Source organism: Corticium candelabrum, chromosome 8, assembly GCF_963422355.1.
Source record: "Corticium candelabrum chromosome 8, ooCorCand1.1, whole genome shotgun sequence".
NCBI lineage: Eukaryota > Metazoa > Porifera > Homoscleromorpha > Homosclerophorida > Plakinidae > Corticium > Corticium candelabrum.
Window position 1 is genome coordinate 1,533,069 of NC_085092.1, and position 19,306 is coordinate 1,552,374.

The 19,306-nt window shown below is 42.7% G+C and overlaps 2 protein-coding genes across 4 annotated transcripts; one reads left to right on the forward strand and one right to left on the reverse strand.

Moving 5' to 3' along the window:
• The first annotated feature begins 929 nt into the window (after nt 1–929).
• Nucleotides 930–8,384, forward strand: LOC134182796 (syntaxin-12-like). 2 transcript variants are annotated; one of them, XM_062650234.1, is made up of 9 exons: nt 930–1,106; nt 3,035–3,109; nt 3,173–3,242; nt 3,306–3,402; nt 4,300–4,374; nt 4,438–4,503; nt 4,654–4,779; nt 8,021–8,176; nt 8,237–8,384. In XM_062650234.1, exons 1-9 carry the CDS (start codon nt 1,004–1,006, stop codon nt 8,330–8,332), a joined length of 864 nt encoding a protein of 287 aa, XP_062506218.1. In that variant the 5' UTR covers nt 930–1,003; the 3' UTR covers nt 8,333–8,384. The 2 variants fall into 2 exon arrangements, with proteins under 2 accessions (XP_062506218.1, XP_062506217.1); XM_062650233.1 differs by having other exon boundaries at nt 931–1,106; nt 4,297–4,374.
• Nucleotides 8,372–19,267, reverse strand: LOC134182795 (uncharacterized). Of its 2 annotated transcripts, XM_062650232.1 has the most exons (11): nt 18,461–19,267; nt 17,127–17,842; nt 16,675–16,796; nt 13,947–14,056; nt 13,701–13,866; nt 13,124–13,221; nt 10,975–11,014; nt 10,553–10,637; nt 9,165–9,226; nt 8,896–8,984; nt 8,372–8,640 (listed from the first exon to the last, which is right to left on the reverse strand). In XM_062650232.1, exons 1-11 carry the CDS (start codon nt 19,009–19,011, stop codon nt 8,517–8,519), a joined length of 2,163 nt encoding a protein of 720 aa, XP_062506216.1. In that variant the 5' UTR covers nt 19,012–19,267; the 3' UTR covers nt 8,372–8,516. The 2 variants fall into 2 exon arrangements, 1 of the variants encoding a protein (XP_062506216.1); XR_009970422.1 differs by lacking the exon at nt 8,372–8,640 and having other exon boundaries at nt 8,907–8,984; nt 10,766–11,014.
• Nucleotides 19,268–19,306: the final 39 nt, after the last annotated feature.

Here is a 19,306-nt window from a genome sequence, read left to right on the forward strand (position 1 = left end):
GCAGCCACAAATGGAATGGGTTGTCAAAAACTGAATTGTCAACCTAATCTAACTTTACTTAACCCCAGTCCATTCACTGTATTCATTGGCGGCAGAGCTGCGAGGCCGAGGGGGCAATCTCCCCACTTGACAATCAGCAATTGCAAAGTTAATAAAATTCAACATGAGGAAGCGCTTCCCGACAGGAAATACCTACTACAAGCTCACCCTACTTCATCTACTCCGATGTCCTTTCATTCCCTCCCAACTTAAGACTCGCTCCACCACCCCTGGTATTACTAATGGATCGTTGAGAGAAGAAATTGCCAAACTTCTAAGCAAAGTTGCAAATCCACATTTTTCTCTGCACCTGCAAAGCATTCTAGTTGCATCTGTAAGACATCCATCAAACACGAGTCGTGGACAGGGTCAGATCCATGCACTGCCTGGTTCATTTTTCATCGCATGCGATTTTTATTTTTGAGTCAGTATATGATAGATTCTTCTTATAGTAGAATATTGCACTAAAATCAATGTAAGCATTGAATAGAACTGAAGGATTTTACTCTTATTCTCAGACATCCAGACTCATAGTCTCTTTGTCTGGATGCCTGGATCGAGGCATGTACTTGTGGTTGCACGTGTGGGAAACGTAAATATATTTAGTCCTAATTGCAAATCTACAGTATGCATAATACATATTGTACATTGTATCTCAGATACTGACTGTTGCAGGTTAAATCAGCCGTCCATCAATTGATCAAGAAACATCAGGTCATTCCTGGGTCTATCCCACGGGCTCTTCAAGAGAGATGGCAAGACGTGAGGAAGAAGAGCCAGACGTAGCATTTGGAATTAATTGTATCAGTTCAATACAATCTCTTATTTAAATCTACTGTGTGTGTGTGATGCCTACAGAGCTGAGACAACTAGAAATGGGCGTGGTTCTAGGTGTTTTGTATCCCGTATTTTGCTTAAGAGTTGAAAGCGGTTTCGAGCGTGCTCTGGTCTCGCTGAGGTCGGTATGTCTCGTGGGGACTTCGGCGGCCGTTCGGGCCATTCGTCAGACGCAGTGCGAGGCAGTACGTATGGTGTTGCAAGTCATGGTGGCAGATCGAGACCATCAGGTACAGACAGTGAACGTCTTCACACTATAACGACAAGTTGATCTATCTAGAATACACTTTGGAACGTTCATAGTACTCTAGCGCTACTCGAATGGTTTCTGGGGCCCCTACAGGAACATACATAGTATTACGTCATTATTGCGTGTCGCCGTTGTGAAGTCATTTGTTAGACTTTAAAAATATCTATAGCTTTCCCGGTCTGTTATTCGGGCTAAAACACTGTTCTTTAGTAATTGAAGGGTAACGGACATGGACAAAAGCTATTTGTGGTTTTTGATTTTTTGGTTTTCCTCAATGCATGTACACCAAGAAAAATTAAATTTAAATATTTTTTACTCATTCTTAGTTGAGGTATTGAAGTAAAAAATGGCTAGGCGGAGCTTAATAATGACGTAACACAAGAACTCTTGTACACGACACCCACATGTCATGAATACTAGCAGAAGAAGATGGATCCAGAGATCCACAATGATGACGACGGCACCTGTACAGCTGGTCATCCTTTGAGGGCAGCAGCTGTACGTCTTCGACGAATGTAAAGAAGAGAAACGACTACTATAGTTCTATACAATTTTGAACCTAGTGACACGAATGATGTGCACAGCGAGTCTGATGTGTTGGCTCTAACTCAGAAGATATACGTGAACGGCTGAAAGGCTTGCTGATTTGTCATGCATATGGTAAGAACGAAGCGATGCATAGTTCGCCTGCTTTTTGCAAGCAAGGCTTTGTCTTCGTCAATGGTCATAATCATACAGGTGCTCTTGTGGATTTGGTGTAGTAATGACCACTGGCCAGGAATCCATACGTTGTCAGAACATCCTGAAAATAACCAGGAAAATAGACAAAGTAGATCCTACTACTAAGATGCGTTCTGGAGCATTAGCTGTATTCTAGAGCTCTCTAAAAATTGGTCTATCTTGCATAAGCAATTAAAATTGCCAAATTCAGTGTATGCAATCTTTGAATTTTTTGGATTGCTGTGGATGAGGGACCATTACACATGGAGCCTATTGAAAATTTACAAAGTTGTGTAATTGGGAAACACTAGGGAAGAACATTAGAGTGATAGTGCCATCCTGTGCTGCTCTAGCTAGGATTAGAGAGGTTTTCTTCAGATACTGAAACCTACATGCTGTGTTTGTCTTCCTGGTTATACTTGCAAACGATTTACTGCTGACAATGTGCTGACAGGGTTGTATTTTAATATGTTATTGTGAATGACGGTTTATGATGTCGCTTCTGATTTATCTAAGTGGTCAAAACTGCTCCTGAGTGGTGGTGATGCCTGACCCATTTGAACTATTATGGTCTGATTAGCGTTGTATTGAAAAAACTCGAGCAGAGAGTTTATTCACATAACCTAAGGCATAGTCCATAAAATGTTAACTTAGAAATGCCACAAGTACAAGGTACCTTGCTTGGGCATGTGCAGTGTTAATTGCATTTTAACTACAAAAGAAATACATGGACTCAATAGTCACACAGTAGCAGTAGCACTGTAGGTGTAGCAACAACTAGAGTTACTTTTCATGATCAGCAGAAGATTTTCTTTAGAGAGTTGAATACTTTTAAATGTCTGATTTTTAAAACCAATGATCTATTTCTCGGTGAGCATGCACAGTGAAGATGAACGGTAGTGTTTATGCATGTGTATGTTCCTGCTGTATCCACTTGGATAGTGAATTTTATCGACAAGAGTGGGCTTCTACGGGTAAAATGTGATTTTTGGGGATTAAGCAAGATAAAGCTTCCTTCTTGAGTTATCGTTGATTTTTCCATGTGCGTGCACAGTAGAACTATACGTGGTAATCTGCTTGTATGTTTGTCCTACTGAACTTTGAACCCAATAGAGCTCATTTGATGAGATTAGCTTGGTGTTTTCATTAATTAATGCAACTTTACGATTTTACACTTTGATTTTCAAGGTCGTGACGGTGACAGTGAGTATATAAGAATGAACAACAAGGTGTCAGCAAATGTAACACAAATATCTACTAATGGTAAATCTGTTGATTGGATAATAGTTTTGTTTATTGTTGATATTAATGATGTTTCTTGCTTAGTGGCATCTATTGAACGTTTGACAAATGAAATGGGTGGCTCGCGTGACGGTCCTGAGTTGCGGATCAAACTGTGTGTAGTTCTTGATTGGCTTGAAGACGGTCAACATAACTGCTTACTGTGTTACTGATTTAGAGGAAACATACAGAAGTCAACTGCTGAATTGGCCAAAGAGACAGCAGAATGTCTCAAGCAGCTGGGCAGACTGGATGGAGGCTCTAACGCTGAGACAGTAAGACTAAGTGATGCAACTGCTGAACAGGACAGAACTTGAGACATTAGTGTTTTTGTTTTTGTAGTAGAAGCAGAAATTTAATTATCATATTTAGTCTATGGAAAAGATTAAAGCTGATGTTTTAGTAGACAATTTCTATTGTCCTAGGAAGTGCAAGCTTGGTGGACATATGTCAATGACTTGCTTCGGCATGAATTTCAAACTAATTTGTGACTACTTTCAATAAAATTAGATTTGTTCATTATATTGTGCAAATGTTATAAATAATAGGTAAACAGTTCCATAGCTAATGCAACAGCAATGCATTCTCAAGTATTTTAACTGCTAGTGCAGCACACTGATACAAGTAAAGGCAGTACTTTGCAGTAGCTCTCAGTACACTACATTTGCTGGTCAAACGACATTTTTGAACAACAGTTTTGCTCTCTAGTGGAAAGGCAGTTTTCATTTTTGGGAATTCACTCCATGTGGGGATGCCAGATGACGGCAAGATACTGAAAGCTAGTGTTATGTAACATGTTAGTATTAGACAACATAGGAAGAGCCATGCAGGAACCCGAATGTGCATTGCAGGTGTTTACATGTCTCGGCCATGATGCAGTAACTGTTATTGTTCAGTTGATTGGGCATACACTGTAGTTTTTTAGAACAAGTGATATCTTTGTAAACTAATACAAATTTATGAAGTCGAGACCTGAGGAAGTCAAGTAGACTAATAATTATTTAATATCAGTGCCATATACTGTTCTGCCCTGATTCTAGGATTTGAATATTTTCCGTAGCAGGCATTAATAGACTAACACAGTAGTTTCTCAACTGTCTCTCTTTTTTATTTCTGTTTCTACTATTAATTCAAGTAGTGTAATGTTGTTTGTTAATCTTGTTTGTCAGCAGCAACGTAAGTTGCAGCAGAAGAGATTAATGGACAGTTTTTCTCAAGTATTGTCAAAATTTAAGGCTGTTGAGAAGGTAACAAACAGTAAATAAATGTCAGTTTCTGAAATTTAGGTAATGGTGTGATTCTTTGGAAAGAGAGTTGCTGAAAAACAGAGAGTTTATGTGGAGAAAGCAAAACGTACAGCATCATTTTCTCATGAGGTGAACACAACAAATTGATATAAAGTAATTTAATTGCTGTCATATACTATATGATTTATGAATTTGAAATGTATATCTATGTTATGTTATTTTTGGTTATGCAATTGACGTCTGTTTTGTCAAAGAACTTTGCTATGTGTGTATGTTTAGGATGATGATGGAGGGGAGACAACTGCTTTGATGAGCAGGGAAAATGAAAGGGAGATGTTTCAGATGCAAGAAGAAGTTGACATAGAGCTGATTAGAGAAAGAGAAGATGCTATCCTTCAGATTGAGGTAAGCTACACATAGAAAGTTATTATGTGTAGGCTATACCATTATTATTGTAAGTCAACAAGTGCAAATGCTCTTGTAATTTAATGGATGGTGTAGCTTGTCAATTATTATTGATATTACATAACATTTGCAATTTGACATTTACTAATGGCAGCTTTCCTGATGATAGAATATGATAGATTGTGGTGGGGTTGGATTTGTTTTCTAATAACTAAATGTTTTTCTGAATTTCTAGTTTACCTAGCATAGAGCACAGTTTCTAATGGTATTTAAGATTGGTGTAGGTTCTTGTGATGATAAATTTGTTGACAGGCAGATGACAGCCAGTACGAGTTGCACAGAGTGAACAGACAAACCAAACATTTGGTCTGACAACATACATGAATGCTGAAACAAATTGTAGACAAACAGACAGATTTAGTGATTTTAAACCTTGAGGTATCTTTTAACTAAAGGTAAAATTTGCAAAATAGGTAGCTACTGGTTGTGAATGTATGATCAGTCGCTGAGGTCATGGTGGGAATTTGGGTGCCCACACTTCAGTTGACATCACAAGCCACTGCTTCTGCTATTACTTGGCCCTGCTCTAGGAGATAACACACGCAAGCCCAACAGTAGGGTTGTGTGAGACAGAAAGATGACAGGTAGATTCCTTAGCTCACTTGGGTTCAGGTTATATTGTATCTCAGGGTGGCAGCAGCAGATCAGGAAACATTGCTTGATGAAGGTTGTTGATGAAGATGGTTGAACCGTTGATGATGCTGGGAAAGATAATGACAACTAAGACTTTTGGTTTCCTGTTGCTTTACAGAGCTGTGCCACCAGTGTCATAAAATGCGAACTACAGTAGCACATAGCAATCGATTGTCTGATTGTCAGTCAGTCAAACCATCAATTACCATAACTCTCAAACTGGCAGATCACTTGGCTTGTGGCAGTGCACATGCCACATCATGTGCTGCCTTGCTGCTTCGCCACGAGTCACATGCATCAGTAAAAGGAGATTCAGTTCACTGGTTTGATCTGAATGACAACATGAAAGCTTTTTTTATGTCAGTCAAAGATGACTTTTCTCTTTATAATTGTATCTATATTACTGTAAATCCAGAAAATTTTGTACTCATGAAATTTTTGTTATTTTTGTACAGATACCTGGTAGTACTAAAATAACATGAATACTATAATTTATAGATAGATGCACTTGAATTCGGCTACTGTACAGTACCGATGTCCTGTACTAACAGAGCATATGTACAAACTATTTCATGGGCAGAAGTACTAGAATTTGAGTACTAAAATTTCTGGATTTACAGTATGTGGAAAATTGTTCTGTTTGGTACATTTTGAATTATGAGCACATAAATCTCCAATTCATTCGGATCATTGACGTTTTTCTGTAATTGGAAGGGCTCGCTTCCAAAACAGTACTCACAATTGATAGTAATTTGTCCTGGCTGTTTCTTTCTGTAGATATAGATAACTAGCTGAGTAGCCTGTTCTTCTGATTAGAGTATTGATTGTTTGCTAATTAATATCTCATTGAAGACAACTGAAAATGTAACCGAGTGTCCTGTTCTGCCATGCAAGTTGGATTCAGTGCAAATGGATTCAGTGCAAATGCAATCAGAATTTGGAGAGAAATGCAAGCACTATAAGAGTGTCTTCAGTCGGCAAGAAATCTTTAATTGCTGGAAGCATTGCAAAGGACAACATGTACAGTTGATGTACCCAGCACTGGTGTGGACGTGTATTCGAATCAACTGGAAAGTGCTAATATCCCGTTGAAACAAACTAAAATGTAACCGAGTGTCACGTTTTCAAGAAATTAGCAGCATGTTTCCCGTTCAGAGTTAGATATCCGGGTAGCAGAAACTTGGAAGTCAAATGCAGTTATTTACTCACCCAGATAATTGGTTCCCTATCTATCTATCTATCTATCTATATATATATATATATATATATATATATATATGATTAGTTGCGTCTTGCAGCTATTTCGACAGTCCTGTTGGACGTCGTCTGTTCAAAGATGTTGCTGCCATTGTAGTAAACAGGTGTAGCGAATGTGGCAACTGTTCGATGCACGTACGCAGGCAAACAAAGTTAGACATATTTTAAGACCCAAAGATAGTCGAAAATATTTTACTGTTATCGACATCGCCTGCAATAAACGATATGCTTCATGCATACCATCAGAGGTCAGGAATGGGCAATTTAAAATATGGTGGAGATCTGATAGGCCATTCTAGAGAAATTTGCGTGTGAGTGGAGGCGGGTTCGATGAGCAAGAATTTGCGGCGTGTCCCAAGAATTCTGGAAGACGGCGACACCTTTGCTGTCGAGCTCGATTGATTTGGTGGTGCTGTAACACTCCGTTTTGGAGATACACGAGTACATAGACACAGACACACAGACTGCTCTCCTATATATATATATATATATATATATATATATATATATATATATATATATATATATATATATATATATACCACACAACTTACTGCCTCAACTGTCAGTAAAATTGTGGACTTTAATGCATGAATTATACGTAGCGTATAAGACGAAACATTGGTGGGAATTTATTTTGGCGGTTTGCTAAGAAATTGATGGACAAAGCATTTTAGCACATTTTATTTTGGTGGTTGGACATTGTTGTTTGATAACTGATATATGTCTTACCATAAGTCGTCTTGATGTGTTTGTGATTGACAGCCGTGTTCATGGCTCACATTTCTCTAACCTTACTGCATGGTCTCCAACTACTGCATAGGCACAACAGATGGTAAATTAAGCAGGGGTTACGTACCATCTTGCTGATCCATTTCCATGATGATGTCAACCTATCCTGGAGGCAATATTAACGGCGAATTTTATATTGGTGGTCTCGAATATCTGCCAATCCAGCAAAGTAAATTCCCACCAATATTTCATCTTATACGGTAGTAGCCTTCTTCTGCATGACTGTTGTGCTGTGCTGTAGATGGTGATAAATTTTAATACACAACACACACGCACACGCACATGCACACCACACGCGCGCGCGCACACACACACACACACACACACACACACACACACACACACACACACACACACATTTAGCTTGTACTAGTAGTGATATTTAAGACCAAATTCATAGACAAGCAGATAGACTGACTAGCAGGCTGGAACTAGAGGTGCATGCATAAAGTTATAATCGCATGAATAGATTGCTGCGATTAAGATGTCTTTACTTTAGACGACAATGGGTGATGTGAACCAAATTTTCAAAGATCTCAGTTTAATGGTTCATGAACAAGGTGATATGATAGACAACATCGAGTGTAATGTAGAGGATGCTCACGATCGTGTGGAGGAGGGTAACAAACAACTTGTACAGGCTCGTAAACACCAGGTTATCGCCACAGCAGACATTTTCTGTTGTTTGATTATTGCATACATTGGCTGTGTGTAGAAAAGCTCAAGGAAGAAAATGTGCTGTTGCCTGACAATACTGATCATAGGTGCTATTGTACTCACACTTGTTATTGTTTTGCCAATTGTTACTTAATAACTAGTGAAGCACTTCGTATGTAAATATAAATATTACAGTTTGCATTGCATGTAGTCTCTTGACAGTGAATGGATTCTTGTGTTGGTCATGTGATTTGCAACTGAGTGGTCACTGTTATGTGACATTATATTTAGGATACTACTGTTACTGTCATGCAGTAGTTAGAATACATTATTTTTGTTTATTGTATTTTGGGAGTATCTGTCATGGATGCTGTCAGAGCTTCTCGCAGTTCCATTTTAGTTGTCTTTTGCGCCAGAGACAGTGTTTTTTGACGTTCTGCCAGTATCTGAGCTTTCAGCTGCCTGCAAACCAAGATACGTTTAATGGTCAATTGGTAGAGCAGTGAGTACAGTTGTTACAGTGGTTGACAAGTGGTGAGAGTGATTTCAGATAGTTAGTTTGAAATTAATGTGTTGCTTGTTTGTCATAAGAATTCATGGATAGCTGTGTACAGCAATGAACATTGTCTATACAGGATATGTACTCACCCTACACCGCATCGTCCAGTCACTGTACTCTTGTAATAGGTATGGGGTACATCATCATTATTGCTATACCTGTTCTCAATGGCAATCTTCTCTTGTTGAAATTCACTAAATGCCAACTCTGTCTTTATAGTCGTGAGTGATTCTCGGAGGTAATCGTTCTATAGGAACATAACAATGAATATAATCGACTAAAAGAAGTAAATCAGTTACTAATCAAACATGTTCTAAGAGCCTTGTTCAAAGTATATTTTATTGTGTCTTGATGTATCATCCCAAATGCTAATGTAGACTCATGCATGCCACCTTAGTACATGACATTGTATTGCATCAGTGCTAACCTCTTGCCTTAATTCTACTCGATCTTTGAGTAGTTGGAGCATGTCTGACCATGTTAATTTTCCTGTCAACATAAAGAGCATTGTAATATTTAGTATCATCATTAAAATAATGCTGTTGCTGAAAGTTGTATGTCTAGTAGAGACCACAGTAAATGTTTCGTCTGGCTTGTGTTGCCGTAATTACTATTATTATTGAACACAACAACTTTATTGATATATCATACTGCGCATAAGCCAACCATACTATAACCAATTTAATTAAAAGAAAAACATGCACTACTGCAAGCAAGAAGACTACTATATTGTTACTGTCTCATTGAGTCATATCACTGTCAGCAAATAATTTAGTGTTAAGAGTCAACCTTCTGCCGTTGCCAGCAGAATATCGCTGTCACCAATCTTAAATCTATTTCTGTTTCCACGTATGCACACAATAGAGAACCCCAGTACAGCATAGTTTACTCTGCAGCATAGCCAATTTATTGTTGTGCTGTACGAAATATCATGTATAGCGGATAGTAAGAAGGGGAGTCTTTTCATGAAGATAGATGTCAATTTGCTGCATCCAACTGAATGAGAAAATCAGTGGAGTAAAAGTAGAGAGTTCCACCTGTAAAATACGATTTTCATATTTGTGTTTTTTCTCCTACACCTGTCTGTGGTAGGTGGTGTTGATAGCTAGATGTCAGTAAGATGCTGTGTTAGGGCTGAATACCGACATCAAAAAATGTTTCAAGCCTGCCTCTCTAAAAGCTATTTGCTGCCTTGTCCAAACGGTCCTCATCATCATGGTTGTCGCTTCTAATTGATAAAAAATTTCTCCTGCTAGCAGTTGTAATCATAGTTCCGTTCTAACATGAGTCCAGCAAACTATATAATTGCTCAAAGACTCTCTAACTTAGTACTTAGTGTTTCATTGCATATGTAGCAGTAGATCTGCAGTGCAAATCTATTCAAATATCTGTTGCGTTATCATTAATTTGAAGTGTACAATCAAACGTGTATATTATTACTATCGTCGTCATCGCCCTCTCAGTAGGGCGAGCGGGGTCTTTCGCTGAAGAGTAAACTATGATCTACTGGGGTCCTCTATTAAGTGCATTCGTGGAAACAAATAGATTTATGATGGGCAACAGCAGAAGGTCGACTCTTGCACTAAATTTATTTGCTGACCGTGATATGACTAATTTCAATGATAACAAAATAGTGGTCTTCTTTCTTGCAATAGTGCATGTTTTTCTTTTAAATTGGTTATAGTATGGTTGGCTTATGTGTAGTATGATAATATATCGAAAAAGTTGTTGTGTTCCTTTATATATATACCATGGTTTTTCCAGAATTATTAATATTACTATTATTACAGAGCAAATTGCAAAGCATTAATGAACCTTTATCTGTTACTCCCTCTTCCATCTCTTCTGGTAGGTTTTGAAGTGGCCTGCCTACCGAAGTCTCATAATTTGTGCGGACAACCTGAAAAATCATGAATGAAAACAAGCAATTACCATATAACCAGTCATTGGTGCGATCCTAAATTTTGCACTGTCCAGGGATTTGGCCATTTTTCATATGCAGGAGTTTAAATTGTACTGTGCACTTACATATGTGCCAACAAAACATAGGAACATGTACACTTCAAAGGTACACTAGCAACATGAACATTGATTGTAAAATTATTCATGGTGAATGGGTGTAAGGAGCGCGGCGATAACTTGTGCTTTTGGTGAAAAACTGCACAAATCACACAAATAAATCTATCATACAAATAACCGGTTATACAGTATGTGACAATTGTGTTTGCTAAAGTAACCTGCAACCTTCCTTCTGTTGAAAGTCCAACATGTGGCAAACTTGAACACAACACAAACATCAAAGGTATAATCATTAACTAAATCATCAAAATCTGCCTGCATAATTTCCTAGCATATAATTACATTGTGTAGTGTGGGTCCATGAATGTGTGTGTGTGTGTGTGTGTGTGTGTGTGTGTGTGTGTGTGTGTGCATGTGTGTGTGCATATGTGTGTGCGTGCATGTGTGTGCGTGCATGTGTGTGTGTGTGTGTGTGTCTGTCTGTCTGTCTGTCTGTCTGTCTGTCTGTCAGTCAATTTCATTTATTGAAACACACTCTACGTTACGTTTCTAACACTAATGCAAACAAGCTACTTCGACAATCTCTATTGTATATGTTCTCAGCGACTTCTCCAGGGAAGACATGAGTCAGCTGTGGAGGATGACTTCAGCATTACATCGTTGTAACATTATTGAGAATTTTTCCTCCAAAAACCTCTAAAATCAGCTTCATTTGTACAGCCTTCAATGTCTCTTGATCTTCTGGCTAATTTGTTTAAATTCTGATCCCCAAGTTCCAAAATGTTCAAATACCATAGGAGTGAAATTGAGGCTTGATGTATTGCCGACAAATTGTTTTTCGTATTTGATCATCTTCCTTTCCTCCCCTCTTCCTGCAGCGAAACCTTCCTCTAAAGCTGCCTGCTTTAAATTGTCTTGGCTGACAGGATGAGCCATGGCTATATCAAGGTCATAGCTACACCCAGAGTCGTACACAACTCTGTCTGGTCTATTCTCATTTCCAGAGTAACGATGCCAAGGTTCTTTCTCGTGATGAATCTTTACTTGATGTAAACAAGTGCTCCATGCATTTACAATTTCATCATGCTGCCACACAGGCCCACCTCCATGTTTGCATGTAAGAAGATGATATTCATCTGCCAACTTGCCACATTCACACTGTTCCAGTTGACAAAAGGTGCAGGTATGTCCAACCTCAGAGATGTAGTTGACTAGATAGTTTTTGTCTGTCTGTCTGTCTTTTTGTCTGTCTCTCTGTCTGTCTTTCTGTCTGTGCATACGTGCATGTGTGTGTGTGTGTGTGTGTGTGTGTGTGTGTGTGCGCATGTGCATATGCTAGGTACATGATGAGAGAGACAAACGAGGGAGCAGAAGAAATCCACTGATTTATGACAGAAACAAACACGTTGTTTGTTCAAATTGGAAAAGCGCTTTTAGGAGACCAGGAGATCTCAAACAAACCAGTGTGACAGTGTGAGGTGGAGACAATGACCATGACGGATTACTTTCATGCATTTCTGCTTAATGTCATCGTTATTTAGCAATGAAACATCATCAGTGCTGACGGTTGTATTTCAGGTTTCAGGTTCCAAGTTTCAGGTGCATGTGCTTGTGTGTGTGTGTGTGTGTGTGTGTGTGTGTGTGTGTGTGTGTGTGTGTGTGTGTGTGTGTGTGTGTGTGTGTGTGTGACTGCTGGACTTTGCTGATGCTTATGAGCTGGTAGTTACGAACACTCTTTCAGCACAAACACATTCATACTGCCACTTGGTATCTTCCCAGTGGTTGTTTGCAGCCAAGCATGAAAGATTTCATTAGGATTAGGGTTAGGGTTAGGGTTAGGGTTAGGGTTAGAGTTAGGGTTAGGGTTAGATTGCAGTGGCTTGGTCATTTACAACGGATGAACGTCTCTCGTCTACAAAAGTTGTTGCTGAGAAGCAAGTTGCATAATGTGAAACGCCCTCAGCATGGTCCAAAGAACAGGTGGATTGATACCATTCAACAAGACCTGGTGCCATTGAATATTGACCCGTCACAAGCCAATGACCGCTCTTCTTGGCGAAAACTTCTGCAATGCTGAAGCCCATAGTGAGTATGGCGGAATTCCAGGTTCCAGGTGTGTGTGTGTGTGTGTGTGTGTGTGTGTGTGTGTGTGTGTGTGTGTGTGTGTGTGTGTGTGTGTGTATGTGTGTGTGTGTGTGTGTGTGTGTGTGTGTGTGTGTGTGTGTGTGTGTGTGTGTGTGTGTGTGTGTGTGTGTGTGTGTGTGTATTCATTACTAGAAGAGGTAGACAAAACTAGTTTGTAACACCATATCCAACAACTGATTGATGATTAAATGAATATGGCTACATGTAATAAGATTTCCTTACCTTTTTCTCGTTGTCCGTGGACTAGCAGCTGCTTGGTCACCAATTGACAAAAATGGACACTGTGAAGGGTTTAGTTGCAGCTTGATATCAAGATACCCCTACAGAATTAAGAAACAGAAAACATCGTTTCAATTCAAAGTCGCATGTACATTTTGGAGCATAAATTAACAATGGGGTTATAGCTTGAAATTCTGTACCCTGAGATAATTACAGAAGGGTTTTCTATTTGGTCTTAGTGAAGTGATCATCAACCATGTCTTGTCATACAAAATTGATTTGTTGGTAATTCGATATTTTTAGAGATTCACATGAACTCAATGCATGTCTTGGACATTAATATATTGATTAAAGACTAACAGGCAAATAAGTTGATAATGAGTGTATCTATTGCTAATAGTTTGTTTACTTTTACATGTATGTGGTATACAGTACGAAACTTACATCTACCATCATGCAGCTTCCACAAATTATGTATGGTTGCACTTGAGTTACTTTAATTAAATACAGTGTAGTTAGCAAGACGACTGCATGCACTGTCGGCTAACTAGGCAAAGAGAAAAAATTTCATCAACTTTACCTTCGGCTCTAACAATAATCGACTTGTGCATTCACAGTACTCATGAACTGTTACACACTGATCGAGGGATTCAACACGTGGTGGTTTCCTGGTGCTTCCTTTCTGATAGAGGCAAGCAGCAAGAGGAAACACTCCAAATGCACACCAACTGGCAGCTCCAGCAATTCTGCAAAAGACAAATACTGTTGGGCAGTTTAGGTATAGTGTAGAGAAGTGGCTTATACATCATCTTTAATTCATTCTTACTTGGAAGACCAGAGATGTATTTCCACATCCACAGCATTGCTGAGAAGAAATTCTACTGGCTCATCTGCCCATCCCAAGAGACCACAAGTATCAACGGGTTTAGTAGAGCCCTGACACAATAAAATTAACGCTATACTGCACCCACAGGCACACACACACAAACACACACACACACACACACACACACACACACACACACACACACACACACACACACACACCAGCACCAGCACCAGCACCAGCATCCCACCACCAGCATCCCACCACCAGCATCCCACCACCAGCACCACCACCAGCACTCCCACCAGTACTCGCACCCCCATACCCACCCACACCCACACACCCACACCAACACCCACCCCACACCCACACCAACACCCACCCCACACCCACACCCACCAGCAGTCCAGCCAACACCACCACCAGCATCCCCACCCCACCACCAGCACCCCACCCCACCACCAGCACCCCACCCCACCACCAGCACCCCACCACCAGCACCCCACCCCACCACCAGTACCTCCACCCCACCACCAGCACCTCCACCCCACCACCAGCACCTCCACCCCACCACCAGCACCTCCACCCCACCACCAGCACCCCACCCCACCACCAGCATCCCCACCACCAGCATCCCCACCACCAACACCCCACCCCACCACCAGCATCCCCACCACCAGCATCCCCACCACCAGCATCCCCACCCCACCTCCTGCATCCCCACCCCACCGCCGGCACCCCCACTCCACCACCAGCACCCCACCCCACAATCGGCACCCCCACCCCACCATCGGCACCCCCACCCCACCACCGGCACCCCACCCCACCTCCGGCACCCCCACCACCACCTGCACCCCACCCCACCGCCGGCACCCCACCCCACCGCCGGCACCCCACCCCTCCACCGGCACGCCCACCAGCACCCACCCCACCAGCACCCCACCCCACCAGCACCCCACCCCACCATCACCCCACCCCACCAGCGCCCCACCCCACCAGCGCCCCACCCCACCAGCGCCCCACCCCACCAGCGCCCCACCCCACCAGCGCCCCACTCCACCAGCGCCCCACTCCACCATCACCCTCTCACCCCCACCCTCTCACCCCCACCCTCTCACCCCCACCCTCTCACCCCCACCCTCTCACCCTCTCACCCCCACCCTCTCACCCTCTCACCCCCACCCTCTCACCCTCTCACCCCCACCCTCTCACCCTCTCACCCCCACCCTCTCACCCTCTCACCCCCACCCTCTCACCCCCACCCTCTCACCCTCTCACCCCCACCCTCTCACCCTCTCACCCCCACCCTCTCACCCTCTCACCCTCTCACCCTCTCACCCTCTCACCCCCACCTTCTCACCCTCTCACCCCCACCCTCTCACCCTCTCACCCCCACCCTCTCACCCTCTCACCCTCTCACCCCCACCCTCTCACCCTCTCACCCTCTCACCCTCTCACCCCCACCCTCTCACCCCCACCCTCTCACCCCCACCCTCTCACCCTCTCACCCCCACCCTCTCACCCTCTCACCCCCACCCTCTCACCCTCTCACCCCCACCCTCTCACCCTCTCACCCCCACCCTCTCACCCCCACCCTCTCACCCTCTCACCCCACCCTCTCACCCCACCCTCTCACCCCCACCCTCTCACCCCCACCCTCTCACCCCCACCCTCTCACCCTCTCACCCCACCCTCTCACCCCACCCTCTCACCCCACCCTCTCACCCCACCCTCTCACCCCACCCTCTCACCCCACCCTCTCACCCCACCCTCTCATCCCCACCCTCTCACCCCACCCTCTCACCCCCACCCTCTCACCCCCACCCTCTCACCCCCACCCTCTCACCCCCACCCTCTCACCCCCACCCTCTCACCCCCACCCTCTCACCCCACCCTCTCACCCCCACCCTCTCACCCCCACCCTCTCACCCCCACCCTCTCACCCCCACCCTCTCACCCCCACCCTCTCACCCCCACCCTCTCACCCCCACCCTCTCACCCCCACCCTCTAACCCCCACCCTTTCACCCCCACCCTTTCACCCCCACCCTCTCACCCCACCCTCTCACCTCCACGCCCACGCTCTCACCCTTCTCCCCTCACCGTAACCTCCCTCTAACTCCCCTCCCCCCCTCACCCTAACCCCCTCATCTCACCCCTCACCCACACACCCCTCACTCACACCCCTTCATCCACACCTCCTCACCCCCCCTCATCCACCCCCACCCCATCCACCAACCCCACCCACCCCACCCCCACCCCACCCCCACCCCACCCCCACCCCCCAAACCCACCCCACCCCCACTTCCACCCCTCGCCCCCACCCCTCACCTCCAACCCCTCACCACCCCTCACTCCTCCCTACCCCTCACTCCACCCTACCCCTCACTCCACCCTACCCCTCACTCCACCCTACCCCTCACTCCATCCTACCCCTCACTCCATCCTACCCCTCACTCCACCCTACCCCTCACTCCATCCCCACCCCACCCCCGCTAGCATTGCCACCACCACCACCATCATCACCACCACAGTCACCACTACCACCACCGCCGCCACCGCCACCATCACCACCACCGCCGTCGCCACCACAACCACATCACATTACACAGATCACATCACATCACATGTTGTACTACTGTACTGCTGTGCTAACAAATGGTGAATGGTGTGTATGTTACTCTAGTAATAAGTAGGCAATAACTGACAGCCTGACGCACCACACTTACCTGTTGTTTCCCATCAATTCTAACAAAACAGGATACACTGTTGGAATCTTCCAGAAGGAGGTCACGAGCATTTGTAATTGTTAATCGGCCACGAGCAGACACTGGATGGCGGTAAGGAAGAACTAGAAAATTCATAATAAGCAAAAATATTGTCAGTAGGACATTCTGTAGAATAAAGTATATGTAACAGTCAAATAAGCTACAGTACAAGTTAAATAGCAATTTCAATATTTATACTTGTCTGAGAACTCCTAATAGCTTTATATCATATGTACGCTTAATTAAAATGATAAATGGTACATAAATATATTTTTAAATTTAATGAATGCAGAATGACTATAATTTAAAGCAAAAAACTACATATATAACAACCTGGACTTGCCTATAAACAGGCTCCATATCCATTATCAAAATAATGCATCAATAGGTGTACCAAATCATTATTTACTTACCAAAAAATCTGGAATTAATTTGAACATTTCCTTTAGGTTCTAATGGAATGAGCACATCATTTGATTGATCTCTCTCTTGACTTTCCACAATGTCTGCTTTCAGACTTATCTCTTCTCCTAACTTGCAATTGCCAAGATTGACAGACATCAACGGCTGACTAGCAGCTCCAACACATTGATCCGTCCATGCTGTCTGCCCTGTCTCTGCCATGTCTACTATATTGCTGTATTGCTCTGTGTTTGCTTCACTTCTTAATTCAGTACCACATCGACAGAGAACAAACAAATGTCGAGACCGATTGGCATAAAAGCGTAACGGTTGTGACTGTTTCCACACAATAGGAGACAGAGAGTCAGGTTGATAGACACACAAAGGAGACCTGACTGTTGTCAGTCCACCATTGATTGTCAGAACACAATAAACGCCAACAGGAGAACAGCCAGTGGAAAGAGCAAGATAGCTAGCACCAATCAGCTGGACAGTAAGAAGACCTAATGGATCATAGTTTCCCTTAAATTCAAATGCTCCGTCTTCTCTCTGTTTGTTGCTGCTGCTACCCCTGCCAGCTGCATTCCATGCCGATCGTTTAACTGGTTGAGGACTGTTTCTTGGTTTGTAGTTAATTTGACTTGAAGTAGATTTAGGTAGTTGTTGATTAGAGTCAGATGGAAGAGAGATGGGCATGTCTGATACCTCTATAGTGTGAGGATCCGAGCTATGAGTAAAGTAAATAATAACAAGCAATCAACCACTCGATTTTGCCAGGCTCAAAACACACTTCACATGCACACATAACTAAAACTGTCAAACATCTCTTGCAAGCAAAACTGTGTTGTATATAATAATATTATAACCCAAAACGTACTATTGCTCACAATGACTTTGACATTGCATTAAATTGGCAAACTAATTTAGTCTCATTCTATAACTGTTGTATATCTAGAAGACTTTACATGATTAAAGGTGCAGGGTCATGCTCGAACAGGCGCACTGCATCCCTTTGAAAAGGGTGCACTTTTTCAAACACTCAGTAACCACAAGGACTTAGACGCTCTAATTTGCACTGAAGGCAAAGCTGACGTAAGTAAGTCTCTCTATAGCCTCAATTGGAATGATCAAGACGTTGCAGTATGAGGTTGCGTTAGACCTTGACTCTGCATGGTCGCTAAATTCTAGGCTTTTTAGATGTAGTTCTCGGAATTTTTTTCCTAAAACCACAAACTGAGGTTGCTACACTGAAGTTTAGGTAAAATTCGACAAGCACCCTCGCACTTCGCATATATATATAATATTTATAATTAAATATAATTAAATACAATATATAAATATATACCTGACTTCTATATCACTCAGATCATCATCTGCAGTCACAGTTGACGTTTCGCTCTGCAAGGCGACTGTCTGCAGCGGTTGACACAATGCAGATACATCTAGTTTTACAGATTTAATTCCGTCTTCTAGACTTCCTGCTGGTGTCATGTCCAGTGTGAGTCTCTGCAACTTGGAATTTGATGCCAGCTGAGAAACATCCAGCTTGCAGCTTGCAAGCGTTTTCATCACTTTCTCTTCTCCAATCGCGTGTCTCAATGTAAATTTAAAATCTTTCTTGTCAAATTGTTGATCATGTTTTGCAGGCTGCATATTGACAATCATAGCAAGATGATCCTGCTTACTCCATGTTGCTGAAAATCCACTGTCGGATTTAGTCACTGCAGCTGGACTTGTGCTCGCAACTCTTGCCTTCCGTCCAACTGACAGCATGACGTATGCAGAAATTGTACGAGATATTGCAACAGTAACTTCATGAACCTCAACCTCAAATTTCATTTTGATAGATTTGTTTAGCGCTGTCTTCTTTCTAGACCGAGGAGTAGAAGATGCCATAGCAGTGATATGAGTGTAGACTACACGAGTGTACTGCCTACTCACGTGCTAATACGGGCAATGCACTCTTTAATTCTAGACTTTTCTTCATGATCACCAGAATTTAATTAATCGAAGTTCGTTACTTCGTAGAACTCCCAAGTTGAGACGTAGTGCCTGTCACTTGTCTGCAGATTGCTAGGCAGTGCACAAGTGTTGAAGTCGATTAGATGTAGAGTACAGTAGACTGCAGCTGGACGTCACGTCTAGGGTAAGCTTACTTACTCCTGCTAAACTTCAATACGGGACCTATTGG